The sequence below is a fragment of the Alosa alosa genome, chromosome 22 (genome assembly GCF_017589495.1).
Source record: "Alosa alosa isolate M-15738 ecotype Scorff River chromosome 22, AALO_Geno_1.1, whole genome shotgun sequence".
Classification (NCBI taxonomy): domain Eukaryota; kingdom Metazoa; phylum Chordata; class Actinopteri; order Clupeiformes; family Clupeidae; genus Alosa; species Alosa alosa.
The window spans coordinates 2,564,672-2,587,481 of NC_063210.1; the positions used below are offsets into that span (position 1 = coordinate 2,564,672).

General features: G+C 45.8%; 2 protein-coding genes across 2 annotated transcripts in view; one reads left to right on the forward strand and one right to left on the reverse strand.

Moving 5' to 3' along the window:
- Nucleotides 1–22,810, forward strand: part of dock1 (dedicator of cytokinesis 1) — a 218,377-nt gene that overhangs the window by 84,789 nt on the left and 110,778 nt on the right. The window contains 1 exon segment of the mRNA XM_048233987.1: nt 1,794–1,889. Coding sequence (XP_048089944.1) covers nt 1,794–1,889 — 96 coding nt within the window.
- LOC125287186 (inhibitory synaptic factor 2A) overlaps nt 6,572–22,810 on the reverse strand; it is a 36,040-nt gene continuing 19,801 nt past the window's right edge. Inside the window, exons 3-4 of the mRNA XM_048232747.1 lie at nt 20,202–20,273; nt 6,572–9,024 (exon numbers count right to left, since the gene is read on the reverse strand). Of these exons, the coding sequence (XP_048088704.1) occupies nt 8,841–9,024; nt 20,202–20,273 (256 nt within the window). The 3' untranslated portion in view covers nt 6,572–8,840. The remainder of the gene's footprint in view (nt 9,025–20,201; nt 20,274–22,810) is intronic.

Consider the following 22,810-nt stretch of genomic DNA (forward strand, 5'->3'; position numbering starts at 1 on the left):
CACACAGAGAGAGAGAGAGAGCTAGCGGCCAACTGTTGAACTGTGGAGAAACACCCAGCTCTTAGGGATATCTCCTAAGCTCTCAGAAAGTTCCCCACAGATAGACCAGCCTGAGTTTATACAAGCAGCAGAGAGAAGAGTTGTCTGTGTGCATACTGATTACCTCATTTGAAAGATTCTGCATTGATGCAGGACAATTTAGTAGATTATAAAAAATAGAATTAAATTTAAGCAACTAATTAATACTTCATAACTAATGAACTAATTGATGCATTACAATGCACTGGGCTACAACATAATTTGTATTTTGACATGGGTAAACTGTTGGATAATCTTTGGGGGAAAAAAGTTAGCTTTTGAAGTAGTTCTATAAAATATTGCATGCACATTGAATGACCATTATGAAAATGTGCTGTGTAAATATAATTGAACTTGAGCTTGAACTTGGGGGAAACTATTATGTTTAATGAAATGTGCAATGGTAAAATAGAGTTTAAATCTTAGAGTTTGTATTTATAACAAAATATGGACTTTAAGCATATTTTTAATCAAATCCTTAGTTTTTAAATCATAAGTGAATTGTGAAACCAGTGAAGATCTACGCCTGTGATACTGATAGTCAGAGCAACTGGTTTGAGCAACTGAACCATTTATAACTATATCACAGGATTGATCACAGCAAAATCACAAAATCCTCCAAAGAATATCTCCCATTAGTCTGTGGCGATAATTTTTTGTTGATCAAAACCTCCATGTTCTTGAATAGCTGGAAATATCACCCAGTGAAGGAAAAACAACAGATCTTGCAGAAGAAAAGAAAAGATTCATTAGTGTATTGGGAGAGTGTGGACAGACCAGGCCTGCACACTAATGCTCAATACTGTCATCGGCACTCTTTATTGTATTGAAGAAGAGAAATTGGTCCCCTGCTGGCTTGTTGTAAAACTTTGAGCAAACAGTGGCGCCTCAGGGGAAGAAAGCTGGTAATTAGCCATGGGTGTCCAGCTTGCCAGAGTCTCTGTGGCGCCGTGCTCAGTCTGTCTGCACTTTGGTGTCAATCTGCGGAGGAGCGATCAATAACAGAGCCACTTCTGGAACATCAGTGTGTTGAGCTGGTGTTTGTTTGTTTGATGTTGGTGTTGGTCTCTTTGAACCCCAGCCAACATGTCCTTTTGTGCCCGTGTCTGTGTTTGTCTGTGGACAAGTCTTTTTGGGCCTGTCTCTTAACACCACGTTCACACTGCAAGTCTTAATGCTCAATTCGGAGATTTTGCTCAGATTTTTTTTAAATTGGCTGTTCACATTATCTTTATGTGGCCTATATCAGATCCCAGTGTGAACTATTTGCGGTTTGGAACTGACCCGCATGGGCAAAAGAACAATGACATAACAATAACAATGACTTCAGCTAACTCCCGCGGCGCATAATTGTGACAAATGTTGATGTAGATTGACGTAAAAGTTGCATCATATGATCCCCTTGGTTGTTCACACTGCGGCCACATCGAAACAAATCAGACCTGGTTCTGATTCAGAACCACATATGGAAGTGGTCTAAATCTTATTTGAAAAAATCAGATCTGGGCAAGATTTGAGTGTTCACACACTACTTCTGAAGAAGTCTGACCTGGTCACTTGACCCCCCAAAAATCCGGGCCACTTTTGCCTGCAGTCTGAACGGGTCTACATTTGTATCTTTTGTCCTTCTTTGATTCCTAGTTGTGCGTATACCAGTATGTCCTCCACTAACCTAAATTGTTTTGTATGTGTGTGTGTGTCTGTCTGTCTGTCAGGGTCCAACTCAGTGGCATATTGAGGTCATTATGGAGAAGCTTCTGCGGACAGTCAACCGAACGGTCATCTCCTTGGGTCGAGATTCAGCACTCATAGTAAGCCACACTCTCATGTCTTTCTTCCTCTCTCTCTCTCTCTCTCTCTCTCTCCCTCTCTCTCTGTTTCAGCCATTAAATCCTGCAGTGACATGGTTGATCTTGCGGGCGGTTGCAGTAGGACGAGGCGAGCGCAGCAGCGTGGGTCACATGTTGCCACTCCTCACACTCTCAGATCTCTTTCTCTCGTTCAGCGGACATGAATTATTCCCCCATGTGAGCACACAGCCACACAAACACCCAGAAGAGAAAAAGCAGCATAGTTGGAAAACAACAGCATATTGTAATCAGTTGTACTCAGATCTTTGGCCACTGCTGTGATCTAGCATGAAGCAGAAAAAAAGGCATTTGAATATCAGCCTCCCTATAATCACTAATAAAAAAAAAAAAATCGCCAAGCGAAAAGCTCTTTAAAATGGGAAGCAGTGAATTGGAGTTAAAAGAGAGTAATTGATCTTTCAGGTCATGCCTTGTCTCCCTTTTGCCTCCAACCTCCCCGATGTTATGAGTGGGCCTGCAGTAGAAATGCATTCTGATACTGTGCAGAGGCTACATGCATCTCTGTCATCTCCGTCCTTGCAGTTTTTTATTCCAGGATAAACAAGCTCTGTCGCTTGTTTGCTTTAGTGCACTAGAGTCCATCTGCCCAAAGATACCTCTAATTCTATTTCCTGCTTAATGTAGTTAGGCCTCATGTTGGAGAGTGTCATATGAGATGAAAGCATTATGTCTGTTCAGGTTGTTGTACCTCTTATGTGACAGGCGGCTCAGCTGCTCCCTTGTTTATGGTTTTAATGTGCCCCCCCCCCTCCGCACTCTCTGCCAAGCCAGCTGAAAGCACCCAGGCTTTGGGAGCGTCCTCTCAGTGTGAGAGTGCAGCCGCTTCAGAAGAATGGCTCTTTGGCCCCGCTATCGGCACGAGGGCTGGCCAGTCACTGTACGCCGTGTCCAGAGCTCTGTTGTCAGCTCCGTCATACTTTTGCATGGTCCGCTAACTTCCCGCCTCCTTTGCATATGCCCATGCCCTCCACATTGACGCATTTATGAACGCCTGGGTCAGTGACCAGCTTGTCATAGTTGGCAGTAGCGTGTGTTTGTGTGTGTGTGTGAGCGCATGCATGATTTTGTGATTACGTGTGTGTGTGTTAGGATGTGTAGCTGTTTGTGATTCTGCTATGAGCCGTAGGCTGTCAGAGCGGTGCCTAGCTAATTAAGTGATCACAATGGCTGTGCTGAGCAGATACACGCTGCATGCGTTCACTCACATGGGGTCAGCCCCCTTCACGGAAAGCTGAGCAGAGATGCTTAAATAGTTCCCTCCTCTCTCTCTCTCTCTCTCTCTCTCTCTCTCTCTCCATCTATCTTATCCTCTTTCTTTCACACTTCTTTCCTTTCTTCTTGTTCAGTGAAAGCACCATGTCTTACTGCTCAATTGCATGAGCCGTCAATGTTTACAGCTTACCGGCAGCTTAGCATCTGTGGTGTCAAATCCACATTAAATAATACAAACTCAAAAGAAGTCCGCACACTGTGGATGTATACTGCAGATGATGGCTTTAATGCACTCCGGAGCATTAGTGAAGCAAGTAAGTAAGTGAAAGCAAAGTAAGATAAGTGAGCAGTGAGCTAAGTAAGCTAACGTCCTCTGGCTGTTGTCCAGCCTTTATACCCCTTCAAGTCATCCCAGACAAGTCACTCTATGTTTACAGATAACTGACCAAGTAATATATGGTACTTCACCTTTGCCCTCTCATCCTGTTATTCATACATTCTTTAGGTTTTGCCATTCTTTAGGTTTTGCTTACATTTCCTGGCACCAAACCTTGTCTATGCCATTTTCTGCCAGGCCTGCTCTTTCACTTAAACCAGTCTTCCTTTCCCACACTGAACATACTACAGACTTCAGTTTCACAAAACAATGATATTACACAGAATAAAGATACTACATAAAAGATATATAAACTAAAGGATATATGTCAATAAAGACCACGACACATCATCCATGCAGAGCGTGTGTGCTGTGGTCGACATAATCACTCCATGCTGTGTGTGTGTGTAAAGGTGTGTGCACTTGTTTGCACTGGCCTTAGGGACATGTTTGTGTGTGTGCATGTGTGGGTATGTACTCTGCAGCAGTGTGTAATGCTGTAAGGGCAGCAGCAGTCTCCCTGGCTGTGTTGTGTCCCCTGTCTCTCCCTGTGCAGGCAGAGTGTGCACTTTGGGATGGTTGGATCTGTGGACTCTCAATGCTACTTTTAAGCTTTACATTAAAAGCCCTCCATGACTATTTCATGATCAATAAAATCGGCTTGAATTTTTAAAGGGTAGAAGCTCAAGCGAGTATTGAGTGGCAAGGATGGCCCATTCATGTGCTCTCCTGCGCTCACTGTGTGGCCCTGCTCACTCATGCTTCATCTTTACTCATTTAGCTTTTGGGAGCGCATAATATTATTGTCTGCATGTTTGTGACCCTATATTTATGTGTGGATGTGTGTCAAAAATATGTACTTGGGTATCCGTATGTGGGTACTGTGTGTCTCAATGCACCTTTGATTTTGAGTCAAAGTGTGCATCCCTTGTCATTCATTATATGTCAGTCTCTCCCACTCCCTCTCTCCCTCCCTCCCATCCTCCCTTCCATCTCTCTCTCTCTCTCTCTCTCTCTCTCTCTCTCTCTCTCTCTCTGTGTTTTGCAGCATGCATGTTTGTGTGCTGTACTGCAGGACTATACTAAAGGAAGCCCTTCAGATCTCCTGACCTTGTTCCTGTCTGCATCAGCCGTACATTCAGATTTATGCATTAACTTCCCCCCTCTCTCTCTCCCCCCTCTCTCTCTCTCTCTCTCCCCTCTCTGGTGCCGTCAGCTGAATTCAGATGAGAGCGATCGCTGGAGTTCGTCGCAGCTTTGCAGCTGTTTTTATTTCTGCCTCTTTCCTCTCCTGTCACGAGGGCCGGGTCCTCCCTGTACACGCCTTGGTCTTCCTGCAGTCCTTCTCACATTCCCTCTCTGATCATTTACAGATGAACATGTCTCTGTGTGTAGATATTGCAGATTTACACCTGACTTCTCCATCTTGTTTGTCCACTGCAGTGGGTAGAGACATGATGCTGTGTGAACAGCATAAAGCTACTTCATGCTCGTGCTGACAGCACCAAGCAGCCAAGCTAGATAATAGGATGGTTTGTGTCATGTCTGAGATCTTTCTTTGTTTCTGCATGGTTCTCTGCAATGCGCTTCGCCCCTTAAGAACCTCTTACCTCCACTCTTCCAGAACCTCTCTGTGTTGTCAGTAATGATTTTTCTACTCAGTGTACTGCATATATATATCTGTGTGTGTGTGTGTGTGTGTGTGTGTGTGTGTGTGTGTGTGTGTGAGAGAGTGTGAGAGATGCAGGGGGCAAGCTCACTACAGTATATTGATTGGCATCGAGGCCTGATGGGCAGTGGTCTCTCCCCTGCAGCACAGCCGTGTGCAGCCTCAGGTGCTGCAGGGTGGTTGCAGTAATGTTTGGCCAACATTCCCATATTCAAGTAGCACCCAGAGGCAGCCAGGCCTGGACTGGACTTTTGATGCGAGGACGACAGCTCGCATCATGATTGATTGAGCATATTTCAGCCGTCATTGCAGACGGTGTCTGAGCAGTTAAGACCTCGCCACTGATCAGCCCTGACTACTGATCAGACTGTGACGTTTCTTAGCTGGGTAATACAAGACATGGCAGGTCTAACAACAGTGAAACACTGGCTGAAGTGTGTTTCTCAAACAGATACATACACATAGAAACACATAGAAATGTGCACATCACATTACCATTCAAAGTGTGTGTGTGTGTGTGTGTGTGTGTGTGTGTGTGTGTGTGTGTGTGTGTGTGTGTGTGTGTGTGTGTGTGTGTGTGTGTGTGTGTGTGTGTGTGTGTGTGTGTGTGTGTGTGTGTGAGAGAGAGAGAGAGAGATATATTGCTCTGCAGTATACCATGAGAGAGGGTCAAGGTGTACTGTAGAGCATAGAACATCTCTTAAAGGACATTTTCTGCAGGAGTCCTCTAGCACGTAAGCAAGCATGGATTTTGTGATTCAGCCTTACTCCTCCCAGAATGGCTTCTCCCTCCTTCTGTTTGCACTCCAATCTCCTAGTCCAGTACGCCTTCTCTTAAACCCTCATGTCCCTGCCCCATAGATCCCTCTACAAAGCAGGGCTCAAATGCAGGTACCCCAAAGCTTTCACAAAAGCCTTTCCTTGTAACATCACAAGACCTTAAAACATCTTTTGATTTGCCCTTGCCAAGACTTGATCTGTGTTCCCCATGGGAAGCGTCTGGCCTGTTGATACGAGGGACACTTATATGATTAAACCTGGAGGGAGCAGGAACAAAGGAAAGAAATGCATGTACAAAGCCTCGCCACGCACACTTATTGAGTCTTTTCAACCTCAAAGTATTGGGGCATTCAATTAGCTTGGGGAGGAATAATAGTGTTCTCTAAACCCTGTATTGTTGCTCTCCAAGAAACACACACACACACACACACACACACACACACACACACACACACACACACACACACACACACACACACACACACACACACACACACCATGCTACTTCTGAAGGCACCTTAAGAATTTCTTTGTTCACTTGATTAAAACCTGGAACATTACAAAATAGCCTTCTGGAGGAATCGGTCACTATTTTCATCTTTTATTTTGTATATTAAATGCCTTTTTGTTTGTTGTTTTTTTAAAAACAGTATAAAATACACAATATTGCACATAATAAATCAATTGCACTTCTTTAAGGTACAGAGAAACATCTATATCTGTCTTTTTTTACGCTACAGTAAAACTATTCCAGAATTGAAACCCTTGATATACAAGATAGGAGGTGATAAAGAATAAGATGGAGCCAACAGAAAGCAGAGGGCAGGCGGATGGCCTGCAGGTCATCTGGAACTCCAACTGGACCCAGCTGTGTTGTATCTCCATGTCTGTGTTGTGGTGTTCATCTGGAGAGACTGGATCAGTATGCCCTTTTTTAACAACACTTTGGCATGGTTTCCTGTATGGGGCAGTGCTTTTTGGCTTTGTGTACTAGAACAGTATTCTCTGCTAGCTGTTGAGTTCAGTTGATCCCTATCAAACTACTCCTCTCTCGCTCTCTCACTCTGAAATGTCATTAGCCCTGTTGCGCTGTACAACATAGAAATCACCTCACATCAAACAAGCTAATTTCTTTCTGTAGTTTTCTAGCCATTGCTCTTACAAATCAACATGGGCTGCTAGGCTTTTTAAACAACAATTATAATATTAATCATATTATTAATAATTTTAGATTTCACATTTTATAAATTGCTACTTGTTATGTATTTGCTGGAAAAGCTAAAAAAAATCAGTGGATTTCAACTGGTCTGTAAAAAGCATGCAAGGCAGCAGCTTGCACACGGCACCAACATGAGCTTTTTTTTTTTTTTACTAACGGGACACAGTCATTCCTGATTCACCTGGTGTGTGTGTGTGTGGGTGTGTGGGTGTCTGGACAGCTGTTTGTGAACACACTGTGTGTGGTTTTGAATAGCAGGAAACTATAGCATCCCTGCAAGGACAGTCATGACCAGTCACTTCCTCTGGAGTGTAATGGTGGATGGTTGTCCATCGCACACTCTGCCCTGATGGTGGGAGAAGTTTTCTTTTTTCAGTGCACATTTTTTGTGTGTGTGTGTGAACGGACAGTGTGATGACTGACTAGCATAGCGTGTGCATGAGAGGTTGTTTACTGTGGGTTTAAATATTTAACATGGGCAAACCCTTTAGTTTAAATAATGTGTACATTTAAAGTCAACATTTCTTTGCCTAATGGCTTCAGATAAACAGATTATGAGAGTTGAGTGAATGTGAAATTAAGAATCGTATCAAAATCATTTGCTGTTACCAAATATGTAATCAATTTGACAGCAGCCTCACAGTCCAATAAATCTGATAAGTGAGATATAGTTTATATATGTTTATAGAAAAGCATGTCGTTTCGTAGATGCTTTAACAGATGAATCTAGAAAAATAAGTGTTCGTTGTGTATTCTGTATATTTTCTTCTTTTCAAAGTCAGTGGATGAAGTGAAATGTACTAGAGATCCAGATCTACAAACTCCCATCAGTCAAAACCTCTTCTCCACCACTGTCTCAGGTTATCAAAATATAATCCACATCTGTCCTGATATTTGTGATGGCTCCTCCATTAGTCCTCTTCTTGTTCTGCAGAATGATCACTCTTCTTACCTTAGTCTTAAGGGACCATGTCTCTAGCCACTCTGAAATTTGTGCTTTGTCATTATGCTGATATGCTGTTAGTGTAGATTATTCAAAAAAGAAAAATGAGACTGCTCTCTCCTTTCGATCAGCCATCTCCTGTTGCTTGCTTCCAATAAGAGAGTAATGAAATGTCCCATTCAAATGAAGCTCAAACAGTAATTAAAAGAGGTATTTGTAGCCTATAATTACCGAATTGTAAGTCCATAGGCATGAACCGCATGAGAAAAAAAAGAGATCAAGTTAATCCAATTTTGCTTCTCACCTTGCTGATCTGCAAGTAAGTTGCCGTGGTGTAATTTCACGCTCAACATCAGGAAATTAGTTCAAAAATAAAATTCAATCCTTTTTGGGAACCGTGACCAAAAAAGCAAACAAATCAATTGTCAGCAACACTGTGACAGTCTCCCCCCCTCCGTCCCGCGCTCAGTGCAGCCCATGTCATTTGACCTCCAGGTGGAGAACTCCCGGGTGCGGACCGAGCAGAGTCGTGGGTCATTGGCTGTCAGAACCACTGGTTCTAACTTCTTATTTGAAATATATTCGTTTACTGTCTGGATCCAAGTGAAGAGTTGATGAGTGAGCGGGGCTTGGGGCCCAGGGGCCTCGTCCTCATGGAGGGCGTCGGGGTGGGTGCGGAGTGCTGGGTGGAGTCAGAGGAACCAGAGTTTCCAGCGCCCGTGCTTCTTGGCCTCGGCTTTGGCCTTGCGCTTGGGGGTGGAGGTGAATGCTTCGTGGCTGTAAGGCAGGGAGGGGAAGGGCGAGTCGTCGGTGGGGCACAGGCGCTTCATCAGCGGCTGCAGCTTGTCCTCCTGCTGCTTGAAGTCCAGCTCCACACTGCCAACACACACACACACACACACACACACACACACACACACACACACACACACACACACACACACACACACACACACACACACACACACACACACAGAAACACACACACAGAAACATAGTGTCAAACACAAGCATGATGCCATCACATGTTGTCCACTACCACTCTGTGTTAAGACAACATACAGAAAGTGCAACTAATAACTGATAGTAGAAACTTCTACTATTTTGATAGCACCATAGACACGTCATTCATTGTAATCTTTGGCAGCAAGAGAACTTTGTGAGCCTTGATGTATTATTCAGGCAGAAATGATGGATTCAGGTGGTGAACAGAGTTTTGCTCCGTGCTGCACTGCAGGAAAGAACAAGTAGAAAAGCCCAACCTGCCCGTTGGAGCCTACTGACGTAAGAGCTGGCCAGCCCTAATGTCTGAGCTGAATAGGATTTGCTCATAACTCATAGTCTGTCAGCACAACCTGGGTTTGTGCATCTCAGAGGAGAAATGTGTGGTGCAATGCTGTGAGAACATCTGTGTGTACATGTGCCAGTGTGTGTTTGAGAGAGAGTGTGTGTGTGTGTGTGTGCTGTGTGTGGGTATTTTTATATCTGTCTCTTTCAGTCTTCCCAGGCGCACGCCATTGTGGCTGTGAGTCAGGCCTCATCGGGATCAGTGTGTTCCTGTGGGACCCATGGCCCCTGTGCCTGGGTGTGACCTCCAACACTCGGCTCTGGCCTCCGCTTGCACCCCCCACCCCCACCCCGTCCTGACCTGTATCTTTCCCCCCGACTGAACAGGGCACACTCATTTGCCTTTATTACCCTCAAACGCCCCATCCGCGCCTCGTGTCACTCTGCCTGCATTGCATCAGCCGCTGCCCACTTTTAATCATGACTCGCATTCGGTTGGGTAAACAGGATTATTTTTAGTATAGGAAAAGGTCACCGTAGGTGGAAGCAATAACATTCAATTTACTGAGGCCCCGGTAATAGCCTGGTATTTAGAGCTATGAGACGCACAGTCACAGGTTAGCAGGAGGCTGCACTGTGGACCGCCTCGTCTCCCATGGCATCCTTCAGTGCAGGACACCGGCCGGCCCGACTGCGAGATCAGCCGGCCGCTTGTCCCTCTAAGGTCAACTAAAGAGCAGCTCTTGGGTGGTTGCTTACAGCAAGTGGAGGTTGCAGTTCGTCCTTGTGTGAAGGACTTTTCCTCTCGGCCTGAATCGTAACGCTTAACACCCTTCATTCTCAATGGCAGTGTTGTCGGAATTGGTTCTGTTGTGAATTGTCACCAGTCAGAGCTCCATATGCCAGTAGCGATGTTGTTTACTATTGGGAGGCGGAGAATATGAAAAGGAAGTAGTAGCTTATACTAGTGCTTGCCGTTGTGATGCGTACTGTGCAGTGATGTTGGTAAGTGGGGTATGGAGTGGTGGAGGGGGGAGGTTTATCTCAGTGAGCCTTCATCCAAGGGTATGGTAATCTGTCGCCCACCACCTCTCCGCCTGCTGCTGCCACGCTGAGCTAAATGCAGAGGTTAAAGCGCTTGGACCGGCGAGTGAGAAGAACTTAATCCACTAAAGCATTCTCCTGCCCACCCACTCTCCTTGGACTAAGGAGGCTGTGGTTCAAAGGGATACAGAGCTCTCTCCCTTCCTCGCTCACTCACTCTCTCTCTTGTTCATGCATTTTGACTGCGTGTGTGTGTGTGTGTTTGTGTGTGTGTGTATGTGCATGTGCCTGTGTGTGTGTGTGTGTGTGTGTGTGTGTGTGTGTGTGTGTGTGTGTGTGTGTGTGTGTGTGTGTGTGTGTGTGTGTGTGTGTGCTTGTGCATGTTTGTGCGTGTGTGGCCAGGCAAGCCGGGGTAAAGCCTGGATAGTATTATTCCAACCAAGGTCCAAGCTCTCAGGCTTTGGCTACAAAGCTGATTGGTTGATTAAGAGGAGACAGTGCAGCCATCTTATCAGGCTTTCTTCAGGGCACTCATTCTAAACTCTAATGCTTTTGTCTGGGTCTGACCTTGTGAAGGAGGCGAGAAACTTAGATCTTGCCACTGACGGATCTTTCTTTTTTCTTTTTAACAGCAGTTTCAGGTGAAAGGAATCTGGATACATTTTTAGTGCTTTATTCCTCTTAAATCCCCCAGCAATGAGAAGCCATGTATGTCAGCACTGAGAAGTTATTGAGAGCTGGAACCCCAAGGACTGATATTTGACTGCATTATACAGTGTGTGTTAGCTCAGCTCCCTAAGCATTAGAACAGTCTCATTCCTCTTCTGGAGTGTTGCAACATTACTAGTGTAGGTCCAGACTTTGAAGAAAACTAGACTAAGGAAAACTCAAATTTGCCTTTGAGCCTCACAGGTCTCTCAAATGTGTAGGCACACTGGTAATGGTTTTGTACACAGGGAGAATCAAGGTAATTTCTGGATTTTCATATCCTATTTTCAAACTTAAATGCACAGCAGGGTGACATCTGTGTGTGTGTGTCGGTGTGTATGTCTGTGTTTGCCAGAGAAGTGAATGTTTTGGGCTGGTATTGGACAGTCAGCACTTTTCAGCTCTGTGAGTCAGGACTTTACAAGAAGGCAGAGTGCACTGTGCCTATTAGCAAATGAATCACTCTGCAGAGCCGCGTAATTACAGCCTCATCAATCCAGCCCTGTTTGCCGCCCTGTTAGGGCCGCGGGCTTCATGTCAACTGCACAGGAGACACCCGTAGAGGAGCCAGTGTCCAATAACCTGGTCAAGAAAGCAAGGTGGCTGATAAAAAGCAGCATTGGACAAACCTCAGAAATGTGTTTCAATCTCAGTGTTGAGACACATTTAAAGGTACACTATGCAGGTTTTTTTTTGCTTAATTTACCTTCATCTATCAGCTTCAGAGTCATTGGAATGGTTATATGACTTTTTTCGGGTTGAATGGTGGCCATCTCGCTTCCCCCTAGCGCCTGTGAGCGGAAAAAACACCTTTGCAACTGTGGGCCGGCGGGCCGACGGCCTCAGTGTCAGGAAGTATAACGAGTGTAACGAATTGCTTTATTGCATTCAAATACACATGCAGGCACCGGCTAGAAAAAGGTAGCGATGGAGTTTCTCAGACATTAGTCATGACAGAGCCAGCGAAAAAGAAGCATAAACCGAGAAAACAGTAAGGAAATTGCCAATACTGCATAGTTTACCTTTAAAGGGAGGGTGGTACAAAACAATGTTTTGGGTTTTAAGAGGATGTGAAAAGTGTGGGTAGCTGTAAATATGGGTATGCACTATTTTGGGACTTGCATGTCATTGTAATAAAAAAATAAAACAGCAAGTATAGTTACTGAAAATTAGATTTCAATCTAATGCTAATAAAGAATTTCTAGGCTACCAAAGCTTTTCAAATGTACCTATACATTTAATTTAGGTAGGTATATTTGTGTTACCCTGTATATATCTGTAATTGTGTACATTTAATATAAATCTGAGTTTACAATATTTAATTGAAAATCTCAGTCACTTTATTGACAATGATGTTGCCCATACACTAGACAACTTTGAGTTTTATAGTCACAAACTATGATTTTGCAAAGAGGTCACTATTTAGAAGACTGCCACTAGATTCTTTCCAGTTATTCACCAATGTGCACCAGATATCAACACAAACTCAATGAGGCTTGAATAAACAACACATAACCTAATCATAGCCAGCATTGTTACATGTGCGACATCCCCAACCTGCAGTGTTGTGTATAATGACATCAAATGACCTCACGTTGTCACCATATGTGGGATTTTGTGAAGGTAAAGTGTTTAGATGTATAGAAGTAATTTTGGACATTTCATTTGATTTCAATAGTTTCAATAATCCTGTATGACTGTACTGCTTCCTGTCTGGTCCTGGAGAGAGCTCACTTATTGTTTTTTCCATTTTTTTATTGTTTTTTTTTTATTGTTCATCCACATCACTATTTGCATGAGCCGAGACTGAAAGACTAACGTCAAGACAAGAAAAGCCCTTACACTAAACCGTTAAGATGACAGGAATGCACCACAACTGCAGTAAAACTCCCATAATTTCATTCCGACTTTAGAAATTAAGTCTCCAACCATGAAATTGCTTGAAAACCGCATGGTGTAAGCCCAGCATAAGATGTGCAATCAAAAGGCAACTCTTTTGCTCTGAGGAGGTTGGTGATAAGAAGAGGCAGGTAAATCTAGACAGACGAGTGGAGTCAAGCAAGCACAAGGTGCCAATGTGATGAATTTGTGCATATTGTCTTTCTTCAGTGAATATGCCACCCCTACCACAAGCACAGATAATACTGCGATGTTTCTGAAAGACACATGAAGTGACATCGCAGAAGCCTTTTGAATTATAAATGAAGCTTGCATGTCTTTTTTCCTGAGGAAATGCAAAAGGGCTGTCTCACTGTGTAATAAGGAGTTCCTCAGTTATCCAAATTAACTTTGAATTGTGTTGGCCTCATTTCTCAGGTGCGTGTCCTCAGCGTTTTTAATTCATAGTGTCGTCCTATTGAAAGCACAGGACTAAACTCCAGGAGAGACACTGAATTGAGGCAGGAGCGCTTAACTGTGCAGAACACCTCCACGCTAGCTTTGATGGCGCTTATTCCCTGCTCAGAGACCTTTGTTTATTCAATCATTTCTGCCTGATGGCCAGGCGTCTTGCATAACATAGCGGGCCGTGGCACTGGGTAGAGATGGAGAGGGACTCGGAGAGAGGGAGGGGGACTGCAAGAGAGAGGCTTGCTGTATTTGCCTGTTTCTAAGCTGTAATTAGTCACCAAAAGGCGTTGAAAAGCATGCATACCCCCCTGCCATTGTAGCTCTCCTTCTCACCACACAGCTTAGAGCAGCTTTTCCTCTTCAGTCGACACTCCATTCAGAGAGAGTGAGAGATGATTCCACCCCTCTCTGCCCTTTGAAATAAGCTTATTACAGCAGATATGCTCCGTCCCATCCTCTTGGCAACAATTTAATATCAGGGATGAACATGTGCTTGTAAGCGTTGTACAAAGCTTATGTTCACCACATATCCACCATAGGTGTCTCTTGCGCTTAATGTTAATTGCATTAGAGCACCCCCTACCACACACACACACACACACACACCTCTCTTTCTCACCACGTTGCCATAACTGGTTGTCCCTGCTTAGATACTGCTTTCTTTCATTTCATCCATGTTCCCCCCCCCTCTGTGTTGGGGAAGACCAGTGGATGTCTCTGTTGAATTCCCAGTATAAATCATTCATCTCACAAGTGTCTCTCTGGTGGATCTCCTCACAGCTGTCACGGCTATTGTGAGCGCGCGCAGCCCGACAGTGTCCTCTGCTGATGGTGGGAATACTGCAGTGTTTTCATGTGTGAGGGGCTCATTAAAATGGAACATCTGCATGTTCTGAGCTACTGTAATGCACACATGTTCCATTCCCATGGCACCTCGGGGGCTCCGAGCCATCGTGTTGGACGCTCATGTTATATTTTTTACGCACACTGAAGTGTGTGTGTGTGTGTGTGTGTGTGTGTGTCCTACCGGCAGACTAATCTAACCCTACACAGGCAGACCTGCCAACCTGCACACATTTTGCGTAGCAACCACACAGTATCAAAGTACTCCGGTACGATTTTTTACTTAAAACTACAGTACATGAAAACAAGCAAGCATCCAACTTCTCTGGAAAACTCCCTGGAGCGTGTGAATTAGAATCTCCCGCAGATCTATTTCATGCAAGGGTGCGAGAAAGTGACCAGTGAGAATGACAGACAGAGCTACACTATGGTAGTGATGTTGGAGGTGTGTAGCCCAGAACACTTCAGCTCTGTTCCAGCAGAGTCAGCTCTGGGAGCACACACACTCATTAGCAAAGGGACCGAGTGAGGAGATAATCATCTCCTCTCTGAAAGAAAGATTCAAAAGTCTCATAATGAAAGATTCATTATTCATTAGACTGGCACCTCTCTCTTATCACTCCTCAGCCCCTCACCGCCACCGTCACCGCACTACTCACCACCATGCCCTGAATTACCTCCTTCATCAAGGTGGGGCTTGGACACACACACAACCACACACACACACAGCGTCATTTCACATGATCATGCTCCCATTAGGATACATTCATCATCTGGTAAAGGTGCACTCCATGATCATAAGATCATACACTTTTGGTCAAATTAAGCCAAGTGCTCCTGACACTTCACTAGCTCTGTGTGTTGTTGGTACTAAAGATGGGAGCCATAAACAGTCCATAAACACTCCCACACAATCAGCACAGTGCCTCAGGATCACAGAAGGGAGAGGTGTGATTTGATGGCTGTTGGGCTCCAATATTAAGTTGGCACTCTGCGTGGCATTGATGTTGTGTGATACGGAGTGGTGCTGCTTTGAGGCAGGTCTAGTGATTTGTTTATTAATGTTGTCTTGATATCAGGTGAATATGAAAGCCCTGAACAGTTGATTTCTCCCATCATTATTTTGTCACTTGATCTGACAAGAACATATTTTATAGCTTTGATCGGTATGGTGTCTGAAAACACACACACCATATTCTTCTGAACCTGCCCCTCCTTTCTCCCCCCACACATTCCACCAGCCTCAGACTCCCAAGTATCTCAGTATCTATGGCAACCAGCTGCCACAGTCAAAAGCCAGGCTATAGTGTTCAGTGTGCAAAACATTACAGTAGGACAAAGCGAGGGATCGGCTATAAGGCAATAGCAGTGACTGGCCAGACAGCGCTTGAGTATCATTCACGAGCAGTGAAGTAATCAGCTCCGCTGGCTTTAGTTCTGCTTCATGGTAACTCAGTTTTGCAGAGGGACATAAACAAGCAAACACTCACACAAACAAACAAACATTTCTCCTTCCCCTCGCTGGCTGTGGATAAAACTGTAGCTGTGCACTCCCAGAGCTTATGTGGGAGACATTTGTGTTTGTGTACGTTAGCTAGCTGCGCTAGCTCAAGCCTGATGCTTATCGTTGGATGCGACTGGTCTTTAATTATTCCCAGAAATGTTATCGGCTGGAAATGATCTTCAATTAATGAGTCATTAGACATGAGCTGCTGAGCTGCAGATCGGCCCAGTAGATGGGAAGGGACTCCTGTTTGTTTATCTGAGGAGCGGGCCAAGTCACAGACTAAACTTAATGAAATTATACTGTATTTTGGACTAATGGGATTGACAGCCTGACGTCGGAATTTGCCCTTTTTTTTTAGCGACATTTTCTTCAGCTGAGATAAGCTGTGTGTGATTTTTGCTGTGAGGTCTAGTTAACAGCTAACATATCACCAGCTGCAAACCAAGCCCATACTTAAGAATTGATTCAGCTTTACTGATTATGCTGTACTGTGAGCTGAAATAAAGTGGTCATCTGAGATGGGTGAAAATGGTCCCTCTCTGGGCCAGCTGCCTGTCTGTACCTGGTGGTGCGGTCACCAGCCTTAGTCCACGTGTATTGTGTGCGGTGACTAAATTAGATTACATCCTTTCTGGATGAACAAAGGGCCAAGGAGGTGGTGCGGTTGAAAGCGGCCTCCTAAAATTCAGACACAGAGCCCTTTTTAAATCCGCTGTCATGCCACCAGTCTCTTTATGTGCCATTTGGTGTTCCTCTGGCCCAGATTATGGATCACCCTGGGAAAATGAAATGAAAGTGCAATCATCATTTCTGCCCCCTATTTCCCTTTCATGGACATCGCATTAAGCAATCTGGCTGGGCCCAGCCCTGTTATATTATTGCCATCTTTTGGAAATGGAGGGAAGGACTGAAGTAGGAAGGAGGGTGATTGAGAAAGTGAAAGTAAGATGGATGAACGGAACACTGACTTAGTGTTGGAGCCAAGGAAAGAGGAAGGCGGGAGGAGGAACGCTGGAGCGGAAAAGGCTGGTGCCGTGCGGGAAATGTGTCCCCTTATTTACCGGTGTGGCGTGTCGGCGAGTGAGCGAGGCCATTGATCTGAGCGCTGGTGCCCCTGGGCCAGGCCGGGGATATGAGGATACAGTAGCCCACCACCAGCACTGTGTGTGCTCAGCTCCAGCTCTTTGCTGAAGTGCATTACGATGATTTATGAGCACACACAGCCCAGGACTCGGTTTGATCAGTAAACGAGTTTGATAATAAACAGAGGGATGAGTGATTTACCACTGGCCTGTCTCCTCACACGCACACACACACACACACACACACAGGCAGAGATACGATACTCTGCAACGCATTTATGTAGATAAATGTCTCCTCACTCACTGTAGTGCTGCATACATACCTGCACTTATTCATTTGGATGCAGGCACATTTGCCCATAGACAAAATCACACATCCATACATTTGTATACTATATGCTGCCTGCTCAGCATCCACAGCCTATACTGATATCCAGCGACAGATCGTGGGTGAGAGCATGTGTGAAGATGAATGAGCTGTAGGGACACCCATGCACTGAAGATGCATATTTTCATATTTACATATTTTCCTGTGTCTGTGCCTTTGATCACGAGCCGGGAAAAAAGATGTATTTCATTGTAAGCTGTTCTCTCCTTTCATATATCTTACTGTCAAAGTCTCCCTTTCTCACTCGCTTTTTTCACATATGCCTATATAAATGTACACACACACACACACACACACACACAGCGTTTGGATAGACCGGAGAGAGGTGGTTTTGGTGTATCTGTGTATAATTAGATTGCCTTTTTAATCCTTGCCCTCTGAATGAGGCTGCTAAATTTGATTCCATGTCCTGTGCTAGGAATACAGTGTACCATCTTATTTCCCTTGATGTCTGCTGCTGTTGTTTTTTTACAAATAGACACATGGCATGTGTCGTTTCCCAAACATCTCTTTGGACCCAAAGGCCGCTGCTGTTGTCAGGGCGATGTTGGCGAGGCTGTGTGCGTTGGCGTGAGGGCCAGAACAGCGCTGTGTCAGCTGTAGCAACACGCACCCGTTGCAGCCTCCCTCCGCCGCATCACACGGCCCATATGCTCTGCTAACGGCACGCAGATTTGCCATCCCCGGGGTCCCCTCTGTGTGTTCATCAATCCTGCTGCGCAGGTTGCGGGAGACGAAGGGATGTGACTTCTTCTCTTTCATTTGCTCTACTCTATCCCTTTTTTACTTTGTGAGTCTATCATGCTGGAGACACTCTGAGGGTGAGCTTGTCACTTTGATGGCTCTGCTCACTGCACACAATCTGAACCATTTGAACAAGTGATTTTATTTGTTTGGGTAATGGTTGTATATTGATATAGGTTTTGACCATCAATTTCTTCCCCTCACTCTCAATATGTGGTAGCAGCAGCAATATGTGGTGTGAATTCAGCGCTGTGAACATGCTTCTCACCTCCACCACCAGTGCTGCTACTGACAGACGGACAGACAGATGAGGGTGGGGGTGGGGGTATTAGTGTCTCACCCTTGGCCCTGCTGGTGCTGAGCAGCCAGGAGGAAGGCTGCTGTCTCTAAATAGACGTGCACCTCTGATGGAGTGATGAGCAGCAGAGACACAAAAAGAACTGTCAGGAGCATGTCAAGCCACCTGCACAGGCCCCTTCTGAGAAGCCATCCCTCTCCCTCCCTTTCAGTCATGCTGTGCTGGGAATGCTGCTAGCTTGTGCTAATTACATGTATGGCTATAAGGCAACTGAAAATGCTGCCTGTTCTTAGTAATTAGCCGATTAATGCTTTTGCTTTCACACAGGCGCTCTCGCTCTCCCTGGCACACAGACTTCAAAATGTACACCGTACTTAGAAAGTCAGGACTGAGGGCAAGAATATGTTAAAAGCGCTCACTGCCATTGTACACCCTTAGCTGGGAACATCAAAGTTAGCCATGTCTGTTCACCTCTGAACACTCAGCTTTGCTTTCCGGCCCTGCAGATGTTGGCTCTTTGGAATGTGTGTTGTGTGAGCAAGTATGATGTACAGTTTAAACGCTTCCTTAGGTAAAGGATTTATGAGTCTGACTGGTTAGCTCAGAAGTTCTTTACTCGACTCCTTAATGTCGTCCGGAATGGAAAGATCCCTCTGGGACACCCTAATACCCTAAGCCCCAGGCTGAACGCACCCCAGAGACCCATCCATGTGGTCAGGAGAGGGAAATGGGTCCCTCTTTGCCCTGAGGGTGTGTGTGTGTGTGTGTGTGTGTGTGTGTGTGTGTGTGTGTGTGTGTGTGTGTGTGTGTGTGTGTGTGTGTGTGAGCTCCTCGACCAGCTTGTCCCACAACACAGACAGGGGTAGAGAGCGGTGTCTTCGTGCACTGCTTGAGGTGTTTGTGGCTGCACTGCTCTGGGAGGTCTGAGGCAGCCGTGTTTAGCTCAGTTAGCATATCTGATGGTGCAGAGCTCCATGCTCTCCCCTTTCCCTCTCCCTTGCGTGACTGGCTATCCAGCTTCACACTCTTAAATACTTCAGTTGCCCTTCTCTCTCTCTGTCTTTGTTTCACTCTCTCTCTTTCTCTCTCTCTCTCTCACACACACACACACACACACACACACACACACACACACACACACACACACAGAGCATCTTGGCAAACCTCAGCTGCAGCTCTGTGTGAAGTTGTTTTAACCCATGTTTTATGGAAGTGTTTGTGAGACATGGAGGCTCACTGTGACCTCAATAGCATCTGACTGTGAGTGGGGGAAAAGGTCTGCGCAGACAGCTTAGTACCATGACAAAGCAGTTTTTTTTTCTGCTGCAACACTTAACAGAGACGAAAGAGCTTCAGGCATTTTGTTTCCTCATCAGCAGCTCTCCCATGCTCAGCTCACTGCCATCCAGTTCTGTTATATCCATGATCAGCTCATTCTCGCTTTCGTGCTTTGAATTGCCCCATCAAGATGGCATGTGTGTGTGTGTGTGTGTGTGTGTGTGTGTGTGTGTGTGTGTGTGTGTGTGTGTGTGTGTGTGTGTGTGTGTGTGTGTGTGTGTGTGTGTGTGTGTGTGTGTGTGTGTATAGAGAGAGACAGAGCATGAGCGAGTATGTTGGAGCATTTGTGTGGATTTGCAGATGCATCTCTCCTCATGGCTCACAGGCCACTCTGATGTCCCTTGTTCCGGCAGGCGCCCCACACTTGTCTTATCCCTGACCTCCCTTTTAGTGCTAGAGGACAACACGAGTTTGTGTGTTCCGGACAAAGAGGGCGGGGGTTCGAAAAGAAAAGTAGCCACCAACCTGTAAATAATGCATGCGCTGTTCCGACACGTGTCGCAGTTGGCCGTGTCCTGTCCCGTTCGATAGGAGAGCCTGCGGGGAGATAAGAGGGGGAATGAGTAATTACGAGGCCTTGTTTAGCCGCTCCCTGCCCATTTGCTGCCTGTCTCGTCCGCTTCGTCATTCCTCATTATCTGGCCGGCGCTAACGCCGCCCCCGCGCCCACCTCGCCTATATTCCCTCCATCACCGCCGCTGACGCCGGAGGACACAGATGACAGAGAGAGAGAGAGAGGGAGAGAGCGTGCTCAGCAGGTGGAGGAGGACAAAGAAGGAGGAGAGGATGGGGGGATGGAGACGGGAGATGCAATAATCTAGTTGTGGTGCCGAAGTGAGGAAGTCTCAGGGAGAGGCTATCTGCAGGGAGGGATCAGGGGGAGCTGGGCTGGGATCCTATCTGAGATTGGCATCTCCGATTACATTGGCTTTGATGAAGATGTATGCTTATTGTTCTTTTATGGAAGACAATTGGGTTTTACTGTCAAACCTCAGGATTTATAGATAAGCAACATTTTGTTTTGACACGATGCCTAAACAGACTTGAGTGAATCATGTTTTCGGTCACTTGCTCCCAAGGTCAGCAGTATTTTGTTTGTTGAGCCTGTACCACTCTGAGGCCGAGGGAGAGCGCTCCCTTCAGGGGGCATTGTCCAGTCACCTGGAAAGCTCATGCCTGATCTCTTTTGATTCGGTTACAAAATAGCTTGACTATAAATGAGGCCTTTGTGTCCTTTATGCTTTTCTAACCCCCTTCATTCCCCGGGGGCCACTCATAGCAATGATTCTCCTTTAATGGTGCTCTGGGCACTGGTCAGAATCATTTGGCCATTTGTCTGATTAGCTTAAGTATTCATTGTTGATGCAGATCCCAATATGGAGTGTCATCATATATGAGAGACAAATGCATACATTACAGGCTTCACACTTGTAATAATATACGAGGTGTTTACTGTGTGTCCCAACTGTTAGTGTGTGTGTGTGTGTGTGTGTGTGTGTGTGTGATGCTACTTAGATCTTTGAAACGCAGCCTCATTTGTAAGCGCATTTGCCGTTCTGTTCAGCAGTCACTCTGACTTCCTGGTTTGGGAGTGCTGCCATTGTTTGACATAAGAGCAGCTTGGGCTCCCCCCAGGGCATCACATAACATGAGAGAGTGCTCCCACAGTCGGAGCTAGTCAGCAGCTGTAAGATCCTCGGCATGATGGATATGGACACTTTGAAGTCAGCCCTTGCCTTCATGTCTACGTCCTAGTGTGTTTAAGCGCTTTTAGCATCACATAGCCATTCACAGTAGAAGTGCTATGACATTCATCTGGTACAGAGTGCTTAGTTGCCCAAAAGGAGTTAGCACATTTTTGTAAGGGAAAAAGGCTCTGTAATTGCAATTCTTCACCATGCGTGATTTATTATGAGTAAAATTCACCATAAAATGCAGATAAATGATGGCTGAAAAGTCAGTGGTTTAGTTTTTTGTATTCCATTTCTTTGCCTAGAAAAATGCATTGAGACCTCTTTTTGTGTGTGTGTGTGTGTGTGTGTGTGTAGTGTTGAGATGGCACTGTCATCTCTGTTGACTCTTGTGTTTGTCATTATGATTTGGGCATGTGTATCTGTGCAGTGCCCTGCGGAGTGCCTGCCACTGTGAGATCCTGAGTGGCAGCAGCAGAGAGAGGAACCGGAGCAGACCGGTGTCGCTGCCATGCTAATAAAAATTAAAAGTGCTGCGTAAATCTCTCCGCGCCTGTCTGGTGCCTTTCACCCCCTCTGGCAGCTATACTGCGTGTGTTCATATCGATATCGCTCTTATGAGCGCTGCTCTGGGACAGTGGTCAGATGGCTGTAAAAATGAAAGGCGGTCTTCGGCCACGCTTTGCCACAAGTAATTACTGTGTGTCCCTGCTCGCCTCTGTTGACTTGGAGGAAGAGGGGAAGAGAGAAGGAGAGAGAGATTGAGGGAGCGAGCCACAGAGGGAAGAAAGGAGTAGAGTGTGGTGACCCTCAGCCCATCCTGCATTCTGAGCACTGATCCGGCTCGATGGTCAGATCGATAGTGCTGATGGGACATCCAGGCACGTCTCGCTGGCTTTCTCTAACCCTCCTCCCGCCCCCTCCCCTCATTCCAGCCTCTCTTTCTATTCTTCTTGACGTCTCTCTGTCGGCCTCTGTCTGTCTGACCCTCTCCCTTATCTGTTGTGGGCCGTGCGCTGTCGCTCTCTCGCTCCCTGTCCACTCCGGCTGTCCCTCTCCCACACATCTGTTAGATGAGGTGAAATAATGGCAGGGATTTCTATTTCACCGGCGTCTGTGGAGAGCGAGGCCAACTCCGCCATTAGCCAGCTCAGACTGACGGAATCTGAGCACAGCCTACTTAGGGCACCAAGGTGTGCTCTTCTGAAGGGCACCATGGCCTGTGTGTGTGTGTGTGTGTGCGTGTGCGTGTGTGTGTGTGTGCGTGTGCGTGCATGTCCAGTTCTAGAACAGGTAGATGAGGAGTGATTACGGAGCAGGACAGTTACAGTTGCTGTAATTAATGGCCGTGCCATAGTAATGCTTAGGTGTGGAGTTTATTTG